Genomic DNA, 26328 nt, shown 5'->3' on the forward strand with positions numbered 1-26328 from the left:
ACCGCGCCTCATTACCAACGACCCGAGATAAGTGGTAGATCTACAAATCAGTTGCCACAGAGACAGGAATCCCGTAGGTTGGCTCGAAGCCAGGGCAGGAAGCGAGTGACTCTCGTATAGACTCCTGGATACCCCGGTCGTCCGCAACCAACTCCCCACGACACTATACCTGAAAATTTAAGGAACAATTTAATACTTAGTTAGATCCTTGATGAAATAAAGTGGGTTATGATCATTAGGGTGTTTCACTTTTGTATGGAGAAAAAAAAGTTGTGATATTTTTCCTGACTTTGCTCACCAATCGAGTCTCCCCACTCTAAAAACTATATATTTCAATTTTCATAATAATCGATTAACGTTTAAAGGTTGCACAAATTGAAAATGTGAAGGGAGAACCCCATACATTGCGTGAAAATTAACTATTTTTTTTAATAACAAAATATAATAATCTGATACTAGAATCTAATGAAAAAACTGAATTTTGCGTCTAAAACACGATAAAACCACTTTTCCTTTGGAAACAGGTGGAAAAACTGAAAAATCTTAATTAGAACATTTATCAAGTAACCAAAATCCATGTTAACTACTAATTTTAAAATTGATTTATATGTAGAAGGCTCAGTATCACACTACTCACCGCTTTGATGGTAGCCGCTTAAACCCTTTTCTACCCTCCGATGTAGAGTCGTTGGTTATTTGAGAAAACTTTGTTAATGTTGTGCAACCTCTAAATATTCACCGATTTGAATTTTTTTTGGTATATAATATTTTTTAATCAGGAAGAACCAGAATTCGAGCAAAGTCAGATGAAAATCGAAAATTCAGAAAAATGAAACACCCTAATGATCATAAATCAAACTCGAGGGGGCATTGTGCCCACGCGCAGGGCCGGATTAAGCATGTCGGGGCCCCTAGGCAGTGCAATGCTCGGGGCGCCCTTACAGTAAATTCTGCATACATAATGTTCAGTTGTTCAGTACAGGAAAGTAAGTTTGCGGTTTTAATTTCAACCTTCCGATGTCGGTTGAGCCGATCCTAACATGCCGAGCGATGTCTTTACCGCTCTTATTGCGTGGATATAAGGCTTTTCTATCAGTTTTTGCCGATTCCTTTTTGCGTCAAGTGTGGGGAGAGCCCTGTTTTTCTCAATAGGTAGTTAAATATTTTACGTCACCCGTACGCTACAGGAGAAGAAAATTTCTCTTCCTGGCCAAGGCAAGACGTAAAACTTTACACAAACCACGGACGGTAATTCGTAAAGCCCCAGATCGCATATTTATGACCCTCACCTTCGGTTCGGGCCACAAACACTTGCGATCTGGAGCATTTACGAATTCACCTCCCTAGGTGTATAATGTACTATTGCGAGGCTGAACAGTGATTGTCTGATCATAAGACCATACGCTGAGCCACATCATTAAAATTAACCTAATAATAAAGATTTTCTATGAGGTTTAAATCACTATTTATTGATCAGTTAAATTACCATGTAGGTACAGGGTCAACCAGCAAAAAACGCGTGCGCAGCGAGCGCGAAATTTTTTATGTAAAATTTGTGAAAGCGTGTTAAAAAGGCCGTGCCGGGCCTAAAAATCCGAAGTTCACCAGTGAGGCGAGCTTTCATGCGAGGTCAAAACCGTGCTTCAGGATAAGCTCAGCTAGAGCACAGACGCCAGAGCCAATCAATGTCCATTGTATTAAAAAGCGAGACCGAACGTCGAGTTGTAAGAAAGCAGCGCTCTGACACGAACTAATCGTCAAATGTTACTCAACAATAATATGTGCCATATCTACAAGAGTTACTCGGAGGGCCACGTTCCATTGATGAGGTTTTAGGCCCTCAGGAGTCTGAATTTCGAGCTCGACATTACAAACTTTAAAAGCTATAAAATAACATAGTTAACATTAATCATCTAATGATTGAGTGTCTGAGAAACTGATGTTGGACATTAGGTATAACTAGGTACCATTTTTTATTTATTTTTTAAGTTTGGCCAATATGAAACAAATATTTTTTTTGGCGCGCGCGGGGCCGCCGGGGCCCCCTAGCCAAGGCGGGGCCCCCTAGCCGAGGCGGGGCCCATAGGCAGTTGCCTACTCTGCCTTAGGGTTAATCCGGCCCTGCCCACGCGTCAAAACTTGCCAAGACAAATGCAATTTTAGTTTGTTCAAATAAATATTAAAAATAGAATGGAATGGCAGACCTTTTTATAGGCCTCTGGGTGGCTAGAGGATATGAAAACACAGATCACGTTATATAGAATGATTATCTTTCTTACCGACAATCTGGAATTTGTCTCCCTTTTGTAAAAGCAGAGGCCCACCACTGTCGCCCTGGCAGGAATCGGTAGACGCTCGACCGGCACACAACTGAAAATAATCATTGTTATTTGAATAAAAAATAATTACATGGATTTGAGAACAGAGCTTGTGGAAAGCCGAGAAGCGTATTCAAATCAAATTAAAACATAATCATATTGATTTGACATCAATTTAAGTACATTTAGCTCAGGCCCTTATTTGAGCGCAGAGACTAATATCATTTCAATATTATTATTATTTAAATCGAATAAGATAGTGTACCTCGTACACAACTTTGCCTTTGGGAACAAATCAAATTATTTTTTTATCAAATATTTTGATTTGTGTTTTTTAAGTAGTCACACTACTGTAGATAAATTATAAACTGAAATAGATGTCATATTAATTTTTTACAAGCAGAAACGTCTGCGACCGATGCTATGAAGCTTAGAATAAATTTAAAAGTGGAAAAATTACTGTCTTGGGTGAGACTTGAACTCACGGCCTCTGGATCGATATTCCAGCGCTCTGCCATCTGAGCCACCAAGACCTCATCCATAGCCAGCAAATCTTTCCACCATATTATGGGTCTAGGGGACCCTTAGCGACATCTACCGTAAGAGCGTTACACTACTTAAACGGCTACCGGAGTTCCAAGTCATATTGGAAATTCACCAGATGGCAGAGCGCTGGAATATCGACCCAGAGGCCGTGAGTTCAAGTCTCACCCAAGACAGTAACTTTTCCACTTTTCAATTTATTCTAAGCTTAGATGTCATATGTCCTGCCCGCCCTCTGACATGCGACCCCAGCCAACCACGATGCCTTCTGCTTGAGGGATACTTTACCATGTTGTTAGTGATCCGGGATGCTCGGTACTTCATCCCGCGATACTGCGTGAGCGACAGGATGGGCACGCGCACCTTCTCACCACGGCCGGCAGCTGCCCGTCCTCTGGCGTGCGACCCCAGCCAACCACGATGCCTTCTGCTTGAGGGATACTTTACCATGTTGTTAGTGATCCGGGACGCTCGGTACTTCATCCCGTGACACTGCGTGAGCGACAGGATAGGCACGCGCACCTCCTGCACCACGGCTGACAGCTGCCCGCCCTCTGACGTGCGACCCCAGCCAACCACGATGCCTTCTGTTTGAAGGATACTTTACCATGTTGTTAGTGATCCGGGACGCTCGGTACTTCATCCCGCGACACTGCGTGAGCGACAGAATGGGCACGCGCACCTCCTGCACCACGGCGGGCAGCTGCCCGCCCTCTGACGTGCGACCCCAGCCAACCACGATGCCTTCTTTGCCCGAGGGATCTATACCTGAAAACAACGGTTAACTTTATGTCTTCACTGCCTCAAAATTGTAGGAGCTTTTAGGGAGAAATCTGCGAGACTATGGAAAAGGGGCGTTTCAATCAATCAATCAAAATTCAAATGTTTAAAATGTTTGTATAAAGATGACTATGATTGTGTGACAACATCGCTGGAATAGATGAAGAAGTAAAAGCCAACACAAAAATACCCGGTTAAATTAAGGTACCTAATTACAGTCAAGAAATTTGATTCATAGGTATACCATTTCATACCTTATCACAGTGACAATCAATGTGAAAGTTAGGGATCTCATACCTACTATTGTCACAGTGACAACGCTCGTAATGGTACAGAAATCATTCCTGGACCGTGTACTTACAAAAAAATTATACTTTTGTGCAGGTTTTTTTTCGTTACATATTTATTTACAGAGGTTCCGGTAACAAATGTTCTGGTCTCCAACTTTGTTGCTCAGTAGCTAATAATTAACTCGGACGCTGATGTCCGCACTTACATTAATTTCCACTTGAATGTTAATTGACTAGTAGTAGTTTTAGTAGTTAGTTTAAGCTTGAACTGTACCATATATTTTGGACAATTTTTTTTAAATTATTTTCGTGCACATCGAAGCCGTGCTGTCGTACGGCGGTGATAGATATTTTAAAGTTTTCAAGTGATGGTACTTGTACTTACTAGCTGGTGGCAGACAGATGGGTTTGACGATCTTGGAGAAAGTGACCGGCTTGCGAAGCTTGAGCAGCGCTATGTCGTTGTTGTAGGAATCCGCATCGAAGCTCCGGTGGCGCACGATGGAGGTGACGGCACGCATGATGGCGGCGCTCTCCGTCGTGATCGTCTGGTCGTGGTCGCCGAGGATCACGCGGATCTTCGAACGTTTCAGTCTGGAATTGAGAGAGCAAAACATAAGACAAATCTTTGTATTTCCTGACAGTCTGTCTGTCCATCCGTCTGTCTGTCCGTAGGTATGTCACAGCCATTTTATTCGAAAACTGTAAGCTATATTTTATTGAAATGTGTTTACTTGGTTTAAAATAGAAGTAAAACAAATACTTTTAGGGGGACGATCCATGTAGCTGTGAATTAAATTGAGTAATATTCATATTCTGGATGGCACATAATTCGATAGGTCTCTAAAACAACATTAATCAGCAACGCAGTTTGCAGCTATTGTAATGTTTCTGAATGAATCATAATCATGATAATGATGCATTGTTTGCAAAAGTAAAATGAAATTAATGGCTATAAATAAACTTTCACACGCGGAAGGATCATGTCAAAACTTGACAGTATCGAGTATCGACAAGTGCCTGCTAAATCAGCTATCACTAAAACAAAACGATACACATACACATTAGTAATGGTCTGTCGTCATGACACCACCTTAATACACCTTAACGAATGGCATTGATTAAAAGTATTTCATGTCTTTTATTCTGATTCTCATTACCGCTTAATACTTAATGGACCCCAATGTGTGGGCTGGAGGCCAATTCGAACGTAAGTTTTGATATTGTATAACTCATATCACTATTATTTATTCTGTGCTCATATAATTTACCTACCTAGTCATCAATCGCGCGTACATTTCGCTCGTACTTGACATATTTGGCGCGAGCGGGACGACGCACGCGCAAATGATAATTAAATGTCATCATTTAGATATCAAAAAGTGCATTTGAATTGACCTTAGTTACATTTTATTATCGTTTATCAATATTTTTGCGTTACAATACTTTTGAATCTCCAATAAAACATAATCTTTCTTGTAATCAGAGTAGGTACCTGTACCTACCTACTTGATTTTCTCCATATTACTTCCGGAATTTAACTTACTGAAATAACCGACAGGAGTGCAAATTGCAGTTAGAATGATTTGCATATGTAGGTAGAACTCGCTAAAGCAACGCTTTATTGCATGTTAATGTGCATACGAGTAATAACAAAACTACTCCACACATAATATGTGATGTGCACTCCGCCTTGCGATCTGTTACAGTGATATTTCCTTACGATAGGATAGACAGAAAACATGTTTAGATAATAGTACGAATTAATCAACACTTCGACACTTTGAAACACTGTATTAATCTTAATGAAGTAAACAAATAATTTAGTCAAAGGATGCAGAAATAAATCGTCGCAAACCGACACGCAAACGTATCGCATGCTTTTGTATTTTACGGTAGAATAACAACACGTGCATAATTAGTAGGTATAGTTACATGATTTAAGTGGACACATGTTGACGCTTAATTCCTTCAAATTAAGGTCTAATTTTAGGTGTGATGAGTGCATTTCATAAGTGCATACTCTAAACCGGTAATACTCGTAATACTTACTTATTTGGTGCAAAATGCAGATTGTTCACTTGTTTTGAAAATATTTAGGTAAATTCATTTGTGCAATGATTTTACAGATAAGCTTCACAAATGTACTGAGATTCTATTCGTAAGACATTCATAAGAAAATATTTTATATTGCATGTAAATATAATTGTAGGCCCGTATGTTCTGCAGTTCCTTTTTAGTTGTATAGGTTAATTAGTGATTATGTAAATACTAACACTTATATTATTAGGTAGGTACTTAGCTTAAGTTAAACTAACAAATTCTATGGATTGTTATGATCTGAAATAAATGATTATTTAATTTAATTTAATAATGGGACAGACGCCATTTTGATTTAAATTTTATTGCGTCCTTCTGATAAGATCCTCCTGAGATTAAAATTTGTATGGGTCACTTTTTATAAATCTGTCATTAATGCGCCCACATTAAGTGCGTTTCTTGTTGGGAAGATGATACATTACTTTCCGGCATTCTATGTTTAGTTAATAGAAATTGTTTAATTTTTTTTTGGAATTTTATATTTAACACTTAATTAACAGTGCGTTAACTTGCATTTACCACGATCATTATAATACTACTTTCATTAACCATCCCGATTATTCTAACTGCCTAGGTCTTCTTACTAAACCGTAATAAGGAAATCCTGAGGCAGTGAGCGCGTATCATTATTTCGCTCTCACTCCGGCCTGAGAACCTATAGTCTATACGTTTACTTCCTAAAGCAGATAACTTTTACTACAATTAGTATTTTAAAATTATAGTCTTTAAAATATTCGGAACATTTTTATATTTTAGTTTTCCAATTATTGTTCGTTTATACTAAAGTCTCCAATATTTTAAACAAACCTGCATTGGAAAATTGTCGTAAATTGTGAATATTTCTGATACCAGCTGGTATCGGCTAGGGGCCCGTTTCTCAAAAGCTTGTAACTTGTAATACAAGTGGAAGTCCCTTTCTAACAAAAGCTGTCATAAAATGACATCCGCTTGTATTACAAGTTACAAGCTTTTGAGAAATGGGCCCCAGACTTGTCTTCAGTTCAGTCTTTTTAAGTCGCTTCACACGATCATCCAAACACATTCTGCTCATGTTAGAACTGACAAGTTATAAAACCCGCGCCTACTAAAGTAATCGTAACTTTCAAAAATCTGCACAGGGTGATAATATTGTTTTTTCAGTTTCAGTAATATTCTAACCCAAAACGTCGGCGATGACAATGATTAATTTGAAAGAATTGAATCATTTAGATTTTAGAGTGATACCTTGTGACTTATGGCTATTTAGAAATATGAAGTCGCCCATATAACTTACTTCCTCACACAATGCGCAGCCGTGAGCACATACTCCTTGGTAAGTAGCGACGCTCCACAATGGAACTGTCCATCGTAGACGATCCTGGCCATCCACGGGTAACGATTGGCCCCTGCCGGCACGCCGCCCACGATGCGGTTTTCCTGGTTCGATCCGCCGCACTCTGTGAAAGCGAAAGCAGTTTGTTGAACCCTAACATTGTAGATGGATATCTAGATAGATGGAGCCCTTGGCAAACTGGCTCGGCCGCTTTGGGACCGGGAAATTGCTTTATACGGTGGCGGTGGTGGATATGAGCTTAAGGAAGTGGTTTCGTGTGAACCGTGTAGACTTTGATGATAGTTTTGTGACTAGAGTCCGTCTACGCTCTGCACCGCATTTGACATAACAACATATTATAATTCTTTGTCTTAGCAAAATGCAGAGTCCCCGACTCTACATCATTCAAACATTGTTTGGGATATAAAAATAAACAGTTATGGTTACGAACAGCAGATGAATCTAGAGTGATTAAATGTGTGTGTAGTGTGACAATAAAGACTAAGTAACACGAGATCAGCAATCCCTGTTCTGTCCAGAGTCCCGACGTATGCATGCGACAAAATCAAATCAAATCAAAATAATGACACTAATTAAATTTTAAAGGACAGGGCATATTTAAAGTTTATAGCGATGCTTCTTATGGTGGAATGAGCCGTAATATCGTATGATAATCCCAAAAGGCCCAATACGGGCACAATTTGTAGATTACTGCTTATTTTACCTCGTAAAAATGATTATATTATAATTCAATCGTCTTTTATAACACTCTGGCACTATCAAGTCTACTAGAAGATACTTGTGCTGTGCGATCGTTTCCCTGTCATTTAAAAACGTTAGCAGTTGAACGGTTTGCGACCACCATACTTCACTTTCTCCGATGGATGCAGTTCAATGCACATGGGGTCGTTCTATTCTTGTTAATGATTGTTTACATCTTTCTTGCACTCTATATAAGAATGCTGTAACAAGACATTGCTTTCGCGAGACCGTTTTAAGTGTCATGTCTACCTGGTTGTTAGTTTTTATTAGACCATCGCTACCATACATAATAACTACCTCCATTGTTATTCAAACTTAAAACATTGAGGAATACATTCACACAAAACCAGAAGTTATACACAGGGGTTGTTAATTTCTACATATATATTGATAAGTTAATAATCATTGCACTACATATACATACAAAAAAGTTTAATTAAGTATTTACTTCAACATTACATACGTAAATATTGAACAAGTTCATTTAGTTAAGTAAAAAGTGCAAAACGAAAACGTGAGTTTTATTAAATTAATTTAAACTTGATCGAAAACGTTTTCACTCATAATTTAAACTTAAACAGGCTTTAATCGCGTGCACTTACTTTTATTAGTCTTCCTGCGATCAATAACGTAATCAGGCCAAATAATAAAAGTAAGTTCACCCGATTACGTCTTGCTTTAGTTTAAAAAAAATGCTGATTTTTTAAATTACCTACCTGCAACGAGTAGGTATTTACTTATATATAACTCGTAAGTACCTGTTACTTACGGAACATTATTAAACAAACGACTTAATTAAAAGTATTAAAATCCTCATTCACACAATATATAATTAAGAATGTCAATTTGACATACAATCTGAATAAACTGTACTGTACTGTAGTAACTGTATTTAGTAAATGCTTGTAATAAACACGCATTTACTAAATAGTAAATATGTACGTGTAAGCTGTTCAATATTTATGTTAGTACATATACATATAGGTTTGGCTATGAACTATAAAATTTAACAAAGTTCGTAGGAAAAGAAACTTAGGTACAGCCAAGAGTCAACAATATCGTCATTATAGTAAGGACATATTTTAAGCAAATTGGTCTCAACGGTTTTTTGTATATACATATTTTTTTTACTTAGTGGTAGTAGAAGGTATAAGGTAACTAAATAGGTAGGTACATTAGTTCCACTTCCAAATATTAATGTTATAACCTACCATACATATTACCTGTACATACATATTACATGTGCACTAAATAAAATAGATAAACTAATTAGACGCGTTTTACCTACCAATAAAACGCATATTAATTTACTTACCTTATTCGAAGCTTATTAATTGAGAATGGCACGTCGTTTCCCGCCATTGTATTGCTATCTCTTTTTAACTTATGGTTATATTTCGCTCTTTTTCCCCCACCATTGGTGGACCACCACCTGGCAGTGGGGATGAGTTTCTATTTAAACGAAATCCCGGAATGGCTCGTCATTGGCTCGAAATTTATCTAATGCCACCAGGCAGAGTTTACTCACAAGCTTCGAATAAGGTAAGTAAATTAATATGCGTTTTATTGGTAGGTAAAACGCGTCTATTAATTTGACTTGACCGTTATTCGAAGCTTATTAATTGAGACCTGTTTGTTATCGCCTGGTGGTGGTGAAAAAGAAGACGCCAATGTGACCTTATATGTGATGATAAATTGACAGGACAGAAATGTATAAAACCTTAGATTCAGTACAGGTATCATCATCATCATAATCATTTACTGCCATTTAAAATAAGCAAACAAATTATATCATCACATTTTTTATTAAAAAATAGATTAGTTTACTACTTAATTGGTTCAAACAAGTGTGATACAGAATCAACAGTAGAGGTTACAGGCATTACTTCACGCCTATAAAACCGACAGAATGTATTCTCTGAGCGCCAATTACCACGCACTAGAATGTCGTCCACAGGGAAATTATCCACCCAATGCTTTGATGCCACAGCAGAGCGAATGCTGCCTGGTGATGCTGTAATGCCTGCTACCTTAAACAAGCTTTTTATCCATCCCGATATGATCGTTCGGGAAGCACCTTTAACAGCACCTCTTAGTGTAACAAATAAATCATTTATGTTGGCTAACTCACGCCTACTTCTTAATAAGGAAATAGTATGCTTCACCCAAAACACAGGATTTAAGTTTTGACAGGCAGGGTTCGGCAACAATTTCCATCCAGACTGCCTATAATCAGCACAGTCCGTCTTTGACCCAAATGATGGCCAAAAAATAACAGCATTATCAGATTCCACGAAGTGCTTACAATCAATTTTTAACAATGTTAAATCATGGATTCGTCTGCCGGAGCAAAGAAGTAGTAACATTGCCGTGTGCCTGGATGATTCGAAAGAACTTTCTAAATTAATTTTACATTTACTCAGATAATCCAGAAGAATGTCAATATTCCAAATAGGTGGTTTTTGGCCAATAGGTTTCTGCAAAGCTATTGATTTAAGAACATGTTTAACAAGAATGTGTGAACTCAATAGGCCAGAATCCTCAGAATTACATAATGTTGACACTACCGATTTGTAAAGTAATATAGTTCTGTACGAAAGTTTATCTATCAAATGAAGATCGGATAAATACTTTGCTAAGTCTGAACCTGATGGCTTCTTATAGTCTACCTTATGACCAGTGGCCCAGAGGACCCACTTCTTCCACGCTATATCATACGTTTTCCTGGTAGACGTACGCCAAGATTGTTGCAGCAAGTCCAATTGATCCGAATTCCAGTCAGTTAGGTTCTCTGACCACCCCCACACTTCCACACCTCTAGGATCATCTCCTGAACTTTCGGTGGAGATAATCCCGTCGTGACGTCGATCAGGAACTTTTCCAGGGATCGTAGAGTGAACGGGGCTGCTAGGGCGCGTGACCTGATGTCCGCTCTCCAATAAACGCGACTCCAACGTGGAACTACTAGCAGATATACGCCCGTTGCTTGGTTGAGATGGGCTAGCACCTTCGGGACCAGGTAAGGAGGTGGAAACACCCAAGCCAGGTTGTAATTCCATACTTGTGAGAACGCGTCGTGATATAATGCCTTCGGATCGTTTTGGTCCAGTGAGGCATAGTTCATCACTACATGCGCCCTGTGAGATGCGAACAGATCGATCTGGGGGACACCCCATTTTGAAAATACTTTTTCTGTAGCCCCCGGAAGCAGATGCCACTCCGGAGTCTGACGCAATCGTGACAGGTGATCTGCATGGCTGTTGTATTTTCCCGGTATGTGCACTAAGTTTAGATGGATGCGATATTGCTCTAGGATGCAAAATATCTGGAATGTTAATTCCATGAGTGGATTCGATTTTGTTCCGCCCTGGTTGCGTAAGTAAGCTAGCACCGTTTTGTTGTCGCATTGAACAAGTACTGTAGAGTTGCTCAGGTACTGACAGTGACCTTCTAATACCCTTTGAACAGCTAGCATCTCTTTCTGATTGCAGTGCAACATTTGCTCCGATTTTGTCCAAAATCCAGTCAGAGCTTGATCGTCTAATTGGGCACCCCAGGCCAGGTCCGACGCGTCCGTTGTTAAGAAGTGGGATGGTGGAGGCAGGTGTATTGGTGAAGGCGTGCGACAATGGTGCAACCACCACATCAAGTCCTCCTTTACCCTGACGGGAATAGCAAAAGTCTGGCTTGAAAATCGCGGCACAGAATTCAGAAGGTTTAGCAGGGCTCGGTAGTTCAACCTTCCCCTTGGAACCGTAAAACTTGCGAAGTTCAACAGTCCCACTAACCTCTCTAAATCTTTCCGGTTGGTTTTCGCAGCGGAAAGCATTTGTTGAATCTTGCCAATCAAAATAGGGATTTTTTCGTCTGGAAGTCTTTTCTGGTTTTTCCAGGCATCCCACCAGACGCCTAAGTATACCAGTGCGTTCTGGGGAGTCAATAGAGATTTTTGATAATTGACTAACCACCCTAGTGTTTCTAATTTCTTTACGACTACCTTGACATGCTCGGCGAGCGTGTTCTCGTCTTGGTGCGCAATAAGGAAATCGTCGAGGTATACTATTATTCTTATATTCATGTCCCTTAGAACCTGTGCTATCCAATTGGTAAAGGTCGCAAAGGTTTTCGGCGCAGTGCTGAGCCCGAACGGTAGACAGGTCATCTGCATGAGCTCTTGGCCATAGATAAGGCGTAGAAATCGTCTGTGTGATGGGCTTATCGGCAGATGGAAGTACGCTTGGGACAAATCTATCTTGCATAGCCAGTCCTTCGGCTGAATGAAATTTGGCACGCGGTGCACGTTTATCAATCCAAAATTTTCGGTCATAACATACCGGTTTAAAGCCTTTAAATTGAAAATGGGCCGGGGCGAGCCGTCGCTTTTGGGCACTATAAACATTGTTGAAATAAAACTGGGAGACGGATCCACTACCTCTAGCACACCCTGTTCTTTCATCTGATTGATGATGTGCGACATCTCGTCTGACTGTGGGCATTTTAAACTGTTGTCGCAACGGTTCGGATAAACCAGAGGTGGCTTTTGTACGAAGGGTATGCGATACCCCTTTAACATCCGTAGCACATGGACCGGTGCGTACATGTTCTCCCATATGCTGTAAAACTGTGCCAACCGGCCTGCCCTGAACCTCATGTCAATATTTACCTCTCTTATTGTATCTGTACCCCGCGGGGGAAGCTCCTCGTTTTCGAGCGGTTCTAGGCTGATTTTGGGACTTCTGCTGGTATTGTCTTGACCGACGTCCCCGAAAGGAACCACTGGGCCCAGCTTTAAATCCACTGTTATATCCTTGCGAAGGATAATTATGATTGTAATTACCCCGCTGGGGCATATACGGCTGCGCGGCAGCATTTTCCTGGCATGCATGAGCATTACATGTGAAAGTGTTGCTTGCATGTGCATGATTGCAATAGCCCTGCGAGGGCGCTTTATGAGGCGCTGTTCCCTGCGAGGGAACGCCTGTAGTGGCCTTAAACTCATCTGTTTGCGAAACAGTGGTCTTTTTCAGGGGCCAGAAACACTTACGAACTCCACCATGGTGCTCAATTTTGGCTGTGAATTCTTCGGCGTTAAACAACGACGAACTAGATGGCGGTATCTTGCGTATAGCTGCTTTAAGCAAAGGCTCTTTGATATGCTTCGTGATTCCATTTCGTCTCATGTTTATCACCTCGGCTCTGTGTCCACAAACCAGTTGTAACATGTCTTCAGAGACTTTGAAAAGGTCACCACCCAAAAGGACGCTACTTACCTTCTCACGAAAGCTTTCGTACGAAAACTCTCCACCAGCTCTAGTATAATCAAGTATTTCTGCCACTGCAGCGTGCAGGGCTTCTTGTTGTTTTATCAAACAAAACGTAAGGGCGCCATACGCTTTGTCGGAATGCACCAAATGTGGATATGTGTCATACTGTTTAACCTCTTCGTTAACCTCTAAATCAGTGTAACCCGGGGACCTACTGTAGATTTTCTGAGTTTCGGAATAGCGTATGTCATTCCAGCCTTTATTATCGAGGCGTTGCACCTCACACAAAAGTTTTATTTGCTCCTCCGTAGCATCGGGTATTGTTGGTTCCTTTAATTTGGTTCCGAGGCCCAAAACAAAAGGTTGAGATGGGCCCGGCTGAGGTTCCGCCTCGGTATAAAGTTCTCGACTGACATTATCCGAAACCACAGAATATGCATCACTATTATCGACACGAGCGTAATAGTTATCAGGATTAACAAGTGCTCGCAGCTCGTTTACTTGTTTGGTTAACGTATGGAGCCTGCGACGGGACTTTTTTCGGCCCCCCCTTTTTTTGCTGCGATAACGGCGCTTGTGTTTCGAATCTGACTTCGACGAATCTGAGGAACTGGAGCAGTCACTGTCACTGCTGCTTGACTCGCTAGAAACATGCTTACGCCTTGTTTTTGAGACATCTGGTTTGTCTTCAGGCTTCCCTTCTACATCATCCATGATTCTACAATAAAAAACTACACTAATAAGTATCGAACGGCAAAAACCGTTTAAATATAAATTTATTAATTTTCCGATAAAATTGAAGGGTAGATTCGAAACCCTTTGTGCAACAGTACTAGAAACAAATGAATAGCTACTCGAAGATTACTTACGTGAATAAGTTGTCACAAATAACCTTTCACTATATTTGCTAGGAAAGAACACTTTGATTAAAGTCGTACCTTTTTGCTAGCACGACCTATCGCGGCGGGAAACGAGACGCCAATGACGAGCCATTCCGGGATTTCGTTTAAATAGAAACTCATCCCCACTGCCAGGTGGTGGTCCACCAATGGTGGGGGAAAAAGAGCGAAATATAACCATAAGTTAAAAAGAGATAGCAATACAATGGCGGGAAACGACGTGCCACTCTCAATTAATAAGCTTCGAATAACGGTCAAGTCAAATTAATGTTTTCTTTAATTTACGAGGGGTATTCAAAATATTCTCGGTATGAGAATGAAAACAAACAAGTACGAAAAGTTTGATATTTTTATTTTTCAATATACTCCCCCCCTATGTTCATACACTTAAAAGATCGATCAATTATTTTTTTTAATCCCTCGTAAAAATATTTTTTATCTTTCGTGTAAAAATGCTCCTCCACTGCCGCCTTCAATGCTTCATCGTCAGAAAATTTATTTCCACGCAGATCCTTTTTAAGATTGGGGAGCAAAAAGAAGTCGCTGGGGGCTAAGTCCGGACTATACGGTGGGTGAGTAACAGTTTTAAACCCACATTCAACAATAGCTGCCTTGGCAATATGAGCAGTATGGACGGGGGCGTTGTCATGCAGAAGCAGAATACCTTTGGTTAACTTTCCTCGCCTCTTTTCTTTAATTACATCCTTTAATTGACGTAGAATGTTAGCGTAGTACTGTCCTGTGATATTTACACCTTTTTCTTTATAATCGATTAGTAATACTCCTTCACAATCCCAAAATATCGTGGCCATGACCTTGCCAGCTGAAGGGATGACCTTGAACTTCTTGGGATGAGCTGAACCCTTAATGTGCCACTGCATGGACTCTTGTTTACTCTCTGGGTCATAATGATGAACCGAGGTTTCATCTCCAGTAACTATTCTTTGCAGCACCTCATCAGGATTTTCACCGCACAGGTCAATAAAATCGGAACAACAAGCTACACGCATGTCTTTTTGAAGCCGAGTCAGCATTCGCGGAACCCATCTTGCACTTACTTTTGACATATTAAGATGGTCATGTATAATATCATGTACGGTACCAATAGAGAGATTGGTTACTTGTGCTATAGATTTTACCTTCACTCGACCATCTTCCAATATAAGTTTTTCCACTTTATCAATATTTTCTTGTGAAGTAGCTACTACAGGCCGGCCAGGTCTAGGGTCATCTTCAATACTCTCCCTTCCGCGTTTAAACTCGCTTGACCACTTTTGAATGGTAGATAAAAAAGGAGCAGACTCACGGTAAACACAATCCATTTCCTCTTTTATGGTTTTTTGATTTTTACCCTGTTTTGTCAAGAATTTTATCACGCATCGATGTTCTAATTTAGTTAACATTGTCAATTCGCACAGGATGTTCATGTTTGTTCAGCAATTGCAGAAAAACAAAAGACTATCTCGGTTCGAATTATACTTTTTTTTAATGTCAATGAATAAACCTTAGCGGCCAGTAACGAAAGAAATTTTAGAAGAGGTCGTAAGATATCAATACCGAGAATATTTTGAACGCCCCTCGTAATGTATCATTTTTGTGAAGAATACAAATCATACTGCCAAAAGACGGTTCACGAATCGGATTACCAGATTATACATAAGTAAATATTTACTTACAATACAATCATTAAAAATACAAATACACTAACAAATTAAGCATATGGATAGTGCAGGTTGTGCAATGTGCATAACCAGATTAAGAATAGGTAGGTAAGTACTAGGATAATACGGATACTACTTCTACTACTGGTAGTTACAACTAATTAGATTATTTTAAGTGCATTTCGATAATGAGTGCTATACATGACACAACTTACCTATCTTCCTAGGAAGAGGATTTGCTCTGCCGCACTCTAAAAAGTGAATTTGAATGCACAATTAGAACTGCATTAAGCACTAAAGCTTGTGACTAGAATTGGACCATGCAAAATTCAGTGGACCATGAAAATTTGTGACTTGTAGATTTTTCCAGTGTATAATAACTATGAATAAATAGATGTTTGAGCAAGACTAAAGACACCTACTTGAGAATTAGCTACTTGCTGCAGTGTCTTCATAAGTAATTACAAATTTGTAAGAAAAGGACATGCCTAACTGAACTATAAGATACCTACATGTGATAATTTTACAGTGAATTGAATGTAGACATATTTTAGTCCTATGGCATCCTATGGTCACCTTTTGGGTACGGAACCTGGAAACAACTCCATTAATCTGGCTAATATGCGAACAATAAAAGTTCAGGCTGTTGGTATTTCAAATATTTTTTTAACAATTTTAAAAACAAAGACTTTCACAGTAAGAACCAATGACCTAAAAAGATAAACATACAAACATTTCAACAAAAATAAATATAAAAGCTCAGGTTGAGCCAACTAGCAATTACTGAACTACAAAGTTACTGGTCTACAAAAGTGAATTGATCCTACAAGAATGTTGGCAATAGAGCTACATCAAAAGTGCCGCATTGGGAAGGTTGGTGAACGTGAATACTTGCCACATGAGCAGTTCTTGACCTGGGAGTCATCGTCTTCCTCCTCCACGCTCTGTTCATCCAGGAGTGGCACCTCCAGTCCGAAGATGGCATCGAAGAGAAACCGCTGGCTTCTGTTACCTGATGACACCTGGAAATTTAAAAGAACACATTGATAAACTCATACCTCCTATATTTGTTCGATAGCATTTTTTGGTTCATTCAGTTTTTGGAATTTTTTCAAAATGTAGATATAGGGGTTCCAACTGTTCCAAGATCTACAGCTCACAAAGCCACTACGTACCGTAAAATGGGGTGAGTAGGTGCAAAACTGACATTCAAACCTCGATAACATTTTATTTTAACATATGGAAACTGAATGGTGTATATAATAAGTTAATAAGTGTTCCGGACGTTTGTATTTTAGTTTTTATTTTATTTTGGGTAGTTGTATTTCATAACTTTACTACATCTCTCTCTCTCTATTACATAAACAGGAAATCCCACATCACCCCGTAGTCCCTCGTATTTGGGGTGAGTTGGGTATTCATACAAAGGTGATTTTGGTAGATAGTTGGATCGATTTTTTTTATTATGAGTTTTACTATAGCTCCATTTTAAATTGGAATAAAATATTTTTGTAGCAGTAGCCTTAAAAACCCATCTCACCCCCCTTTCATCCCTTCTCTCCCCATTTATAACCCAACTCTCCCCGCGAACCCTACTCACCCCATTTTACGGTAACATGTAGTTTTGTCAGTTGGAAGAACACGCTTACGATTACCATTTACTTACATAACTACCCAAAAATTAACGTGACCCATCACGCGACATCATAAAGGCTATAAAACCAAAAACACAGATAAACTTGCCGAGATAGACCGTCCCAACGGAAATGTACTTACATAAGCATTGTTTAATGTTTATTTAAAGTTCACGGCGGCTTCGCTTTCGCAGCGCGCACGTGCGTTACCGCACTTGCGCAATGGCAAAATAATTGGCCAGTAATGTCAATGTTGCTTTCACAATCTCAAAAGCCATGTTCCGGTGATCTGATATTTCGTTTTGCCTAGTTTTTGTTACACTTTCATTCTGATCTCATCTGATCTGACAGGCGGTGAATTGTGGGATGACTGTTGAGTCATCCCACAATGGAAGTACCACCATCAGTAAAGCCAGGTAATACTTGGAGCCGGTGATAGTAAAATGGTTTTCATTTTCATGCTCTGAAAGTGGCCCATTGTTTATCTATGAAGCGGGTTGAAAGTGATAGGAGGGTCTTAGGAGGTACGGTAGGGCGTTTTACTTTCCAAGTGAGTTTTTTTTTAACCTTGTGCAATAAAAAATAAATTCTGTTGTAAATGGATTTGTTGTATAATAATTTCCATTGTGATATTCAACTCTCGGTTTCATAAATAACGATCCGACTTGAACTAATGCTCTAAATATTTCGCTGTTCATTCCTTGGTTAACAATCTACTAAACTGAGCCTCGAAGTTCGTCAATTGCGGCATTCTTCTCTGTCACTCTAATTATTGAGAGTAAATACGAGTTTCGGTTTTTGCGGTAGGTCCCCTCCCCCAGAGCATACTGAATGCAACTTTCTTGCAACGAACGTTCATTAATTAAATCTGCTAAATAATGAGGTACGTAGGTACGTACCTCTGTAGATATTTATTTAATTAAATTTTCCCATTGTGCATAATCTTTGTTGAAGTGATAGCCGTATGGTATGACCGATAGCATTAAATAGGTACCTACAAGCCTACAACATAAATAGATTCAGGATTTCCGTGATATATTATTTATTGACAATAACAAGCAATTAACGTAACAGATAGGACTTACCTAATATTTTTATTACTTACATTAAATATTTTAAAGTTTTTAGGGTTCCGTACCAAAAAGGTACAAAGAGAACCCTTATGGTGCTCTTGACTCTGTCCATCTGTCTGTCTCTCCGTCACATTGCTAAATATCTCGCTGAAGCTATCGATTTGAGTTATGAAAAACGCTAACCCGAACACATTGGAAGTGTATTTTTTTCAATAAGTGCTATAAATTAGAGTTTGTGCGGAAAGAAAAGAGTCGTGGACTGTATGGCTCGTACATGACACGAATGTTCTCTTTCCGAACAGACTCTATCATATATGTAAAGTGTCATATTTAACAGTCCTTCCTTATGTCAGCCGCATTTTCTATGTTTACAAAAATAATGTGAGCCTCAAGACACATTCGCTTTCCCCGATACGTGTTCTGACGTAACGTCAATGACGAAACGACACGTCTTTGCGTTACGTAACCCGTTATGGCACAAATAATGAGGCTAAGGTTGATGATAAGTTATGTTGTTTATAAGTCTATCATGAATAAACTGTTACGCGTGATACTAAACAACTTGTAAACAATAATATTTTAGTGTTATGGCTTTCGCGGAGCTATAATACCAGTAAATAGTATTATTTACATTGTGCAATGCGCGGGGCATGTATGGTGCTAGATAATAATCGTTATTGTGACGAGAGTTTAATAGACTAATATAAACTTTTTTAAGCGAAGCAACCGATTGGTATGCACTTGAAAAAGTATTGCAAACAGCAGATATTAAATTGTTAATAATTATTGTAGTTTTTATAATAACTTAGATATAACGTAAATATTTATGGTGAATATTAATTTATAGGCTTGATATAATATATAACCTCCATGATATAATGATATAATATATATAGTTTAGCTTAGTTTTAATTTGTATAAGTGTGTTTTGTTATTAAATTCTACATTTTTGAATAAAGTTTAACCTCCATATAGTTCTCATTACTTACCAAACGAAATAAGAAAAATAATCCATTCTCCCTTGGCTGACATACTTACATATCATGAATAACCTGCCTATACCTTACCTTCAGCCGTGTACGAGTGTATCAAATAGCCGTTTCTAAGAAGTCGAGGCATACAATACAAATGATAAAGACATCAACGCACTTTTTAGCCATTAAATTGTTCTATCCTTTGGCGACACGTGATAGGTCGTATTCATTACAGTTTATTAAAGCGTTTCGTAAAAAGTCATTATAGTTGACTCGGGAGCCCATAGTGAAAAGAATGCGATTACACTTTGGTATAAGTAGGAAGTCTTAATTCAACCGTAATAGTCCTTAATAACCTTAATAGTTAATAGTCAACGAGTAGAAAAAAATATTTTTAACTGAAAACGGGAATGCTTAATTTCTTAATTTCGCAAGGTAATTATCATGTTTTTTCATAATTTGTAAAAAAGGTCAATGTCTGAATCCAAGGCTGGCTGAAAGGTCAGCAAAAAATGAATTCTAGACAGTTCGAAGATCGCTCATCTGAATTTAAAACCCGTGACCCCATTAGTGATTTAGAAACCGACCCGAGTAAAATATCTAATGCAATGTAGATCGTTGGTCAGTCTGAAGTTCAATGCCTTCATGTCAGGGTCGGTTGATTGTTTTGTTAACAATGCATCGAAACAATACAATTTCCTCAGATACTATGCATACAATAAACTTTAGGTATTATGCAGATGGGTTACCGTAAAATGGGGTGAGTAGGGTCAAAACTGAAATACAAACCTCGATAACATTTTATTTTTACATATGAAAACTGAATGGTGTATATAATAAGTGTTCCGGACGTTTGTATTTTAGTTTTTATTTTATTTTGGGTAGTTCCATTTCATAACTTTGACGATAAAGAGGAAAACCCACCTCACCCCGTAGTGCCTCGTAATTGGGGTGAGAGGGTTTTCATACAAAGGTGATTTTGGAAGATTATTGAATCGATTTTTTTTATTATGCGTATTACTATAGCTCCATTTTAAATTGGAATACATTATTTTTGTAGCAGTGGCCTTAAAATCCCTTCTCACCCCCCTCTCAAACCTTCTCTCCCCATTCATAACCCACCTCTCCCCGCGAAACCTACTCACCCCGTTTTATGGTATCTACTTAAATATCACTAGGTAGTGCAGCGATACGCTTTGGTAGAAACCTTTTTTTTTTTCTTTTTGACTTAATTCCCGACGACGTCTGGTTTGACAACATACACCAGATTCATTTATCTTCCAAATGAAGTTGGTGTCAATTCTGCCTATATCATTAGCGCAATTTTTAAACGTTAATTGAATATCCTTTTTGCAATTGGGAAAACCGCTTTTTGTCGCGGGTAAGTGTTCGAATCTTTTATTTTATTATTTGTTTGCATTTCTTTATTTTAGCGTGGCCTTTCTCTTCGTCCGCAGTTTTCTTTTTCGGGAACATTTTACCATTGCCTTTGTGGACACGGACCACTAGCCGGAGAGCTAGCCACACCACAAGGCGCACGCCACGTTACCTGACATAGTTCGTTCAACGATTCAGACATCAGCCTGAGCATGGGCAGCGCACCATTGGCCTAAGCCTATTCCCGACATCAGTCTGAACTAAACGTGGTCGGTTCGCAGCTCTACCCCACAACTCAAGGGAAGTGTCCATCCTTTTAACGAATTCAACAAAATTTACAATTTAAGGCGAACGCTAAACCATTCAACAGTTTCCTGTGTGCATTTTATAAAAATTAAATTATTGTTACATTCTTATTGCTCGCAGCCTGTTCCTTACTGGTACCATTAGGGAACGAGAAAGACTTAGCCAGGTAGATAGCCTTTTAGTTCATAAGACTGATTTCGGTGTCACACTACATCTTAAAAATTACCTGACTCTGAAACTTAGCTGATTTCGGTGGCGGTTACCTTTTTTTATACTATCTATGATTTTGTGTGGGCAAGGTGTCTACTTATTTATTTTAAACTGTTAATTATAAAGTAGGGAACAAGAAAGACTTAGCTGATTTCGGTGGCACTTATTTTTTTTATACTATCTATGATTTTGTGTGGACAAGGTGTTTACTTATTTATTTTAAACTGTAAATTATAAAGTCTATTATTTATACTTTCCGAATAAAACGTGGCAATCTCGTAATATTTTTTCCATTCCTAATAAATTTGCTACAGTAGGTAGGTAGGTTGTATTGTACATATTTGTGTTTGGTATATATTTATGTCAAGGTTTAAAGAAAAAAAAACAATTGTGTTTAGTGTTAAGATGAACACAATCATTATTAGGTTCTTTACTAAGATAAATATTTAGAAAATTATACTTTGCAATAATTTACATAATAGTGTAATTTTTTATTCCTGTGTGAGGCACAGGAATAAAAGTTAAAAGTTAAGGAGGCAAAGGAGCAGACAAATCACCTGATTGCAAGCTATTACCGTTGTCCATGGACACCTTCAATCCCAAGTGCGTTGCCGGCATTTAAAATGGGAGAGTGCTCAAAATCATTTGTATCCGTGTTTTCTATGTGTTGAATTAATAAATTCAACTGAAGGTATATTTTTTTTATCCCTCAATTGCTCTAATATCACATCCGTAGTGTAAGTTTTTTTATTTGAACGCGTAAAAGGTCAAGCGATAGTACCTACCTACCTACTCGTACTTTCCAAAGTATGATTGGGCTGCCTTTCACGAGGTAATTGTTGCTCTCATTTTTGCGATCAAAATAACGCAAGAAAGTATCTGGCGCCGGTTGCGTAACTCACAATAAATTTGCAGTCGACTTTTTTATAGCACTGGGGTAAATCCGAAGGCGGAGTAATTTTGAAAATGGCAAATATCTACTAAACTAGAAACACTTCATACTTTAGCAACACTTACCCCACTCTGCAACGCTTACCTACATGGCATCTTGCATACTGTTGCTACAGTAGAAAGTGTTTAGTAGATATTTGCCATTTTAAAAATTACCCCCCGCCTTCGGATTTACCCCAATGCACTATAAGAGACTATTTATTTTTTCCTCTGCAATGTTATTAGGTATTCTTGCCCGGAACCACATCAAATAGGTTTAAAAAGGTACATAATTGAGAAGCTTTAAGTTCATTGCAATGAATCATTGCCTACTTACCTATAGGTACCTATCTCTCAGTGATGATATTATGTGATGAAATTAGAATGAGAAACGAAAGCGTTGTACTTAAGTCGTCTTACCATTTATATTCTTAACAAATTATAGGTACAAGTTATTATTTTTTTATTTATTCATTTCGAACTGTAAATAGGATTAAGACAACCCTCGTTAGATTTCATTACTAAAATTATATTCATCAAAAGGAACTTATTAATGAACAAATGAGGTGATTATTAACTTAGTTGCCGGCCAGTTATGATTATCTAATTCGCATACGTTACTAAGTAAGTAATTCCAGCACAAGTGCGGAAACACACAAATTACGCACACCGAAACTTGCATAACTGATCGTTTAGTGACCCAGCACGGCGGAAAAATAGTTCCTATTCGATTACTTTGTATTTAACTATTAGGTACCTACACTAATGACCTAGTAAATGGGTAATAAACGAAAGAATGTCTACGTGTTTTTACGAATTCATTAGGTGAATGTATCGTAAAAAGTTTCTTTCAAATGTGTTAATTAGTCAATCAGGAAAAATAATAAATAAACGTGTTTAGTACGTAACTAATATTTACATACACGATTGAAGTATTTAGTTAAAACTAGCGATAGATAGTGTATATTAAATACTTACATGTGTAGGTATATTACATGGAGAAGGACTGGACAGACATAGATCTCTGGCAGATACATTAAATTTGTGCCTGATTCCCGCCATATATTGACCACAAGAATAAGTAGAATGTAGATTGTACTTTGTAGGTACTTACCTACTACCAAAAGCGTAAGCGTCATTCTAGATGTGTGTTTTACTGAACTCGAAATCGATTATGATAATTTAAATTGCTTTGTGTTGCCAAGATATGTGGGTACCTACTTATTGGAGGGCATAGGTCGCCCCTAAACTCAATGCTAATATGCAAGGCTAGTCGGTCACTACCGAGTTGGAGAACTATTACCACGTGTTATACTTGTTATATAACAGCTGCACGTAACAGCGAAAGTGGTGCACATCCGCTTCATCTAACCGACCAAATTATTACCGTTATTACGTCGATTCTGTTCAATCCATTAACACTAATCGCTAGCACCTTCTAAACTTCCATCAGTTCCATCATCGTTGTTAACACGTTCACTGCCAAGAACACGTATTATGTGTGTTCGTTTTGTACTGGAAATGGGGCGCCCGGCACCGAAAGTGTTAAGTCATTAGTCTTTGTTTACTAAACTCTTTTCTTTATGTGGTTAAGTTCTATAGGTGGCTGGTAGCAGGCAGTATCAGTTATCAATCTTTAAGCATCGTAGACTCCAACCACGATAAGTTTGCACTGACTTGATAATGATAATACACACATAGGAGTAGGTAGCATCCTTCCTCGCACAGCTAAACTGTGGAATGAACTGTCGCCCGTAGTATTTCCAGACCGATACGACCTTCAAACCTCATAGATAGAGTGAATCCCCTCTAATAGGCCGGTAACGCACATGCAACCCCTCTGATGTTGCCCAAAGAGACTAAAATGGGGTTCCATTTTCAACAAGGAACGTTTACTGTAATTATTTTTGAAAAGATGTGTCCCGCCGAGTTTGTTGCCGGTCCCATAATGGGATACCCTCCTCCAATTGAGGGGGGATTTAAATCTTCTCGGGGCAGAGGTGTAGGGTTGGAGCCGGTCTACCTAGCTTTATTTGACGTTCATAAGCGCATTGTAATTATGCCTACTTGAATAAACTATGCCATGTCTGTAAACCCGTAACTGGTACTTACATAACACATAACAAACGACGCCACGGTTTGTACGGACTAAAGTGCAAAAATTAAGGCCATAACCACTGTGGGATGATTCATGGTTACGTATATGCAGTTGCACGCTTTATGCAATGCACCGAAGAAAACTTTTTATGGCAACTAGTTATTTAACAAAACTTTTTACAGACTGTTAGGTAAGATTATTTCTATGAAATGATTGCCCCAAATATGTTATTTTACTTATTTTGCACCTACCTGAGCGTTGAATTTTATTTCTAAACATCTTTATTAATTGTAATAGAAGTAAGATATTAAGATAAATTGCTACCGATAGTTTGCGATTGTGACAGTATTTATTGTAATTATATATGGAGCCTTGTACAATAAAATCCAGCACTTGCCCTAACCACAAGCTACATACGTAATCTACTTGTGCCTTGCTCGATACGCACCGTCTAGCGTCTTGTTCTCGTGATAATAAGGTAACAGCAGAAGTCAGCTGGCGGAAAGTAAAAGTGCACGTACGATGTACGGTCAACGCACGCGCAGCCCAAGCCCGGCCGACCGTGATAACGCTCCCGACGTAAACAATCGGGATTCCCAGGAAGAGGACGGATGTTATGAACTACAAATTGAACTTATTGCAATCTTGATCTTGAGTGATACAATCCTCGAAACCTTATCCTTTCCAGATTATGACGGCACAATGATTTACCTAACACGAAACCAGAGGGGTGGAGTCCGTAAAGAATAAGCAGAGGAACCGATGAAGAGGAAGAGCATAAGTTTTACTGTTGGTGTTCCTTTAATGTTAAGTAACAGCATAATTAATAATTAAATCAATTAACGAAACTGTTTCCTCAGTAAATATGTGTAGCAAATTTAACCACTCGCTTTTTTATGGCCTCTATCACATGCGATTTCCAATACATTGCCGGCCATGTAAGTTCAACGAATGGAATTGATCGATCAAAAGCCGCAATGTGTAAAAGACCACATGCAGGTCTTTAGGCAGTTGAAGAGTCAATATTTTCCTTATTGCACTATTAATCATCTTCAGAACGGATTGTAGTGTATATGCTTAACTCACATGGTTATCAAGCGCAGCGATATCCGGCGAGCTTATCTCCCTCGCAGCCCCGGAACAAACAAACACAAAAACAAAAGCCACTGTTGTCCATGGGTACATTGTCGCGGGTCCGGGGTAAGAAACGGCGGAGAACAAAATACGCAACCATTTATTTGCACGGCATCTCGAGGATCACTGGCGAAGTCGGTGAAGGCGAGTGGCTGGCATTATTCGCGTACTGACGGCCGCGGCGGCGCAGCCGCAGTGCGGGGTCTTCGGCCACACCACCACACTTTCACTCGCGCCAAAATCTCGGCGCCCCACCGTGTTAGCACCAGCTACTAGCGCTGCTCGACCAGTTCCTATAGGTTAAAGTAAGTATCCTATCCTATAGGTTGTTAATCGGGATAGACAGCCGTCGAAGAGATAAGTATCAATATTGGTTATTAATATTACCTATATTTTTTCTGAATGCATCTTACGGCCAATTTATCATTTATCTGGTAGGTAGGTACGTATTGTTACAAAACCAAACTAACCTGAAATTTGATCAATTTCAGGAACACCCAAATGCAATACCAAAATTCGGCATTTGTTTAAAATTACCCCTTTTGGTAGAGGTTATTATCCACTTGACATGTCAACCTGCCTGTACCTGCAGGTACCGCTTGTTTTTATTAACTACTTTATTAACAAAAGGTTTTTTTTGTGATCCTATGTGACTCGAGAAAG

At 38.9% G+C, this 26328-nt stretch overlaps 2 protein-coding genes across 3 annotated transcripts in view; one reads left to right on the forward strand and one right to left on the reverse strand.

Annotated features, from left to right (window-relative positions):
- LOC134662032 (trypsin-1-like) lies at positions 1-25942 on the reverse strand. 2 transcript variants are annotated; one of them, XM_063518292.1, is made up of 8 exons: positions 25618-25942; positions 16825-16951; positions 16145-16180; positions 7305-7467; positions 4317-4525; positions 3469-3629; positions 2280-2370; positions 1-169 (listed from the first exon to the last, which is right to left on the reverse strand). In XM_063518292.1, the coding sequence occupies exons 1-8, from the start codon at positions 25714-25716 to the stop codon at positions 48-50; spliced, it is 1008 nt and encodes a 335-aa protein (XP_063374362.1). In that variant the 5' UTR covers positions 25717-25942; the 3' UTR covers positions 1-47. The 2 variants fall into 2 exon arrangements, with proteins under 2 accessions (XP_063374362.1, XP_063374363.1); XM_063518293.1 differs by lacking the exon at positions 25618-25942 and having other exon boundaries at positions 16844-16943.
- Positions 7861-26328, forward strand: part of LOC134662046 (protein CREG1) — a 550933-nt gene continuing 532465 nt past the window's right edge. The window contains exon 1 of the mRNA XM_063518311.1: positions 7861-7871. The gene's annotated coding sequence lies outside the window, so the exon portion shown is untranslated. The remainder of the gene's footprint in view (positions 7872-26328) is intronic.

The sequence above is a fragment of the Cydia amplana genome, chromosome 2 (assembly GCF_948474715.1).
Source record: "Cydia amplana chromosome 2, ilCydAmpl1.1, whole genome shotgun sequence".
Classification (NCBI taxonomy): domain Eukaryota; kingdom Metazoa; phylum Arthropoda; class Insecta; order Lepidoptera; family Tortricidae; genus Cydia; species Cydia amplana.

What these genes read in the sequence shown, in the direction of transcription:
- LOC134662032 (XM_063518292.1), bottom strand. Translation starts at nt 25,716, where the DNA reads ATGTACCCATGGACAACAGTGGCTTTTGTTTTTGTGTTTGTTTGTTCC. An exon ending in TCCTCTTCCTAGGAAGATAG is followed by an intron (nt 7,468 to 16,144) that starts GTAAGTTGTGTC and finishes TCGCTTTCACAG; the next exon opens with AGTGCGGCGGATCGAACCAG. An exon ending in GCTGCGCATTGTGTGAGGAA is followed by an intron (nt 4,526 to 7,304) that starts GTAAGTTATATG and finishes TCTCAATTCCAG; the next exon opens with ACTGAAACGTTCGAAGATCC.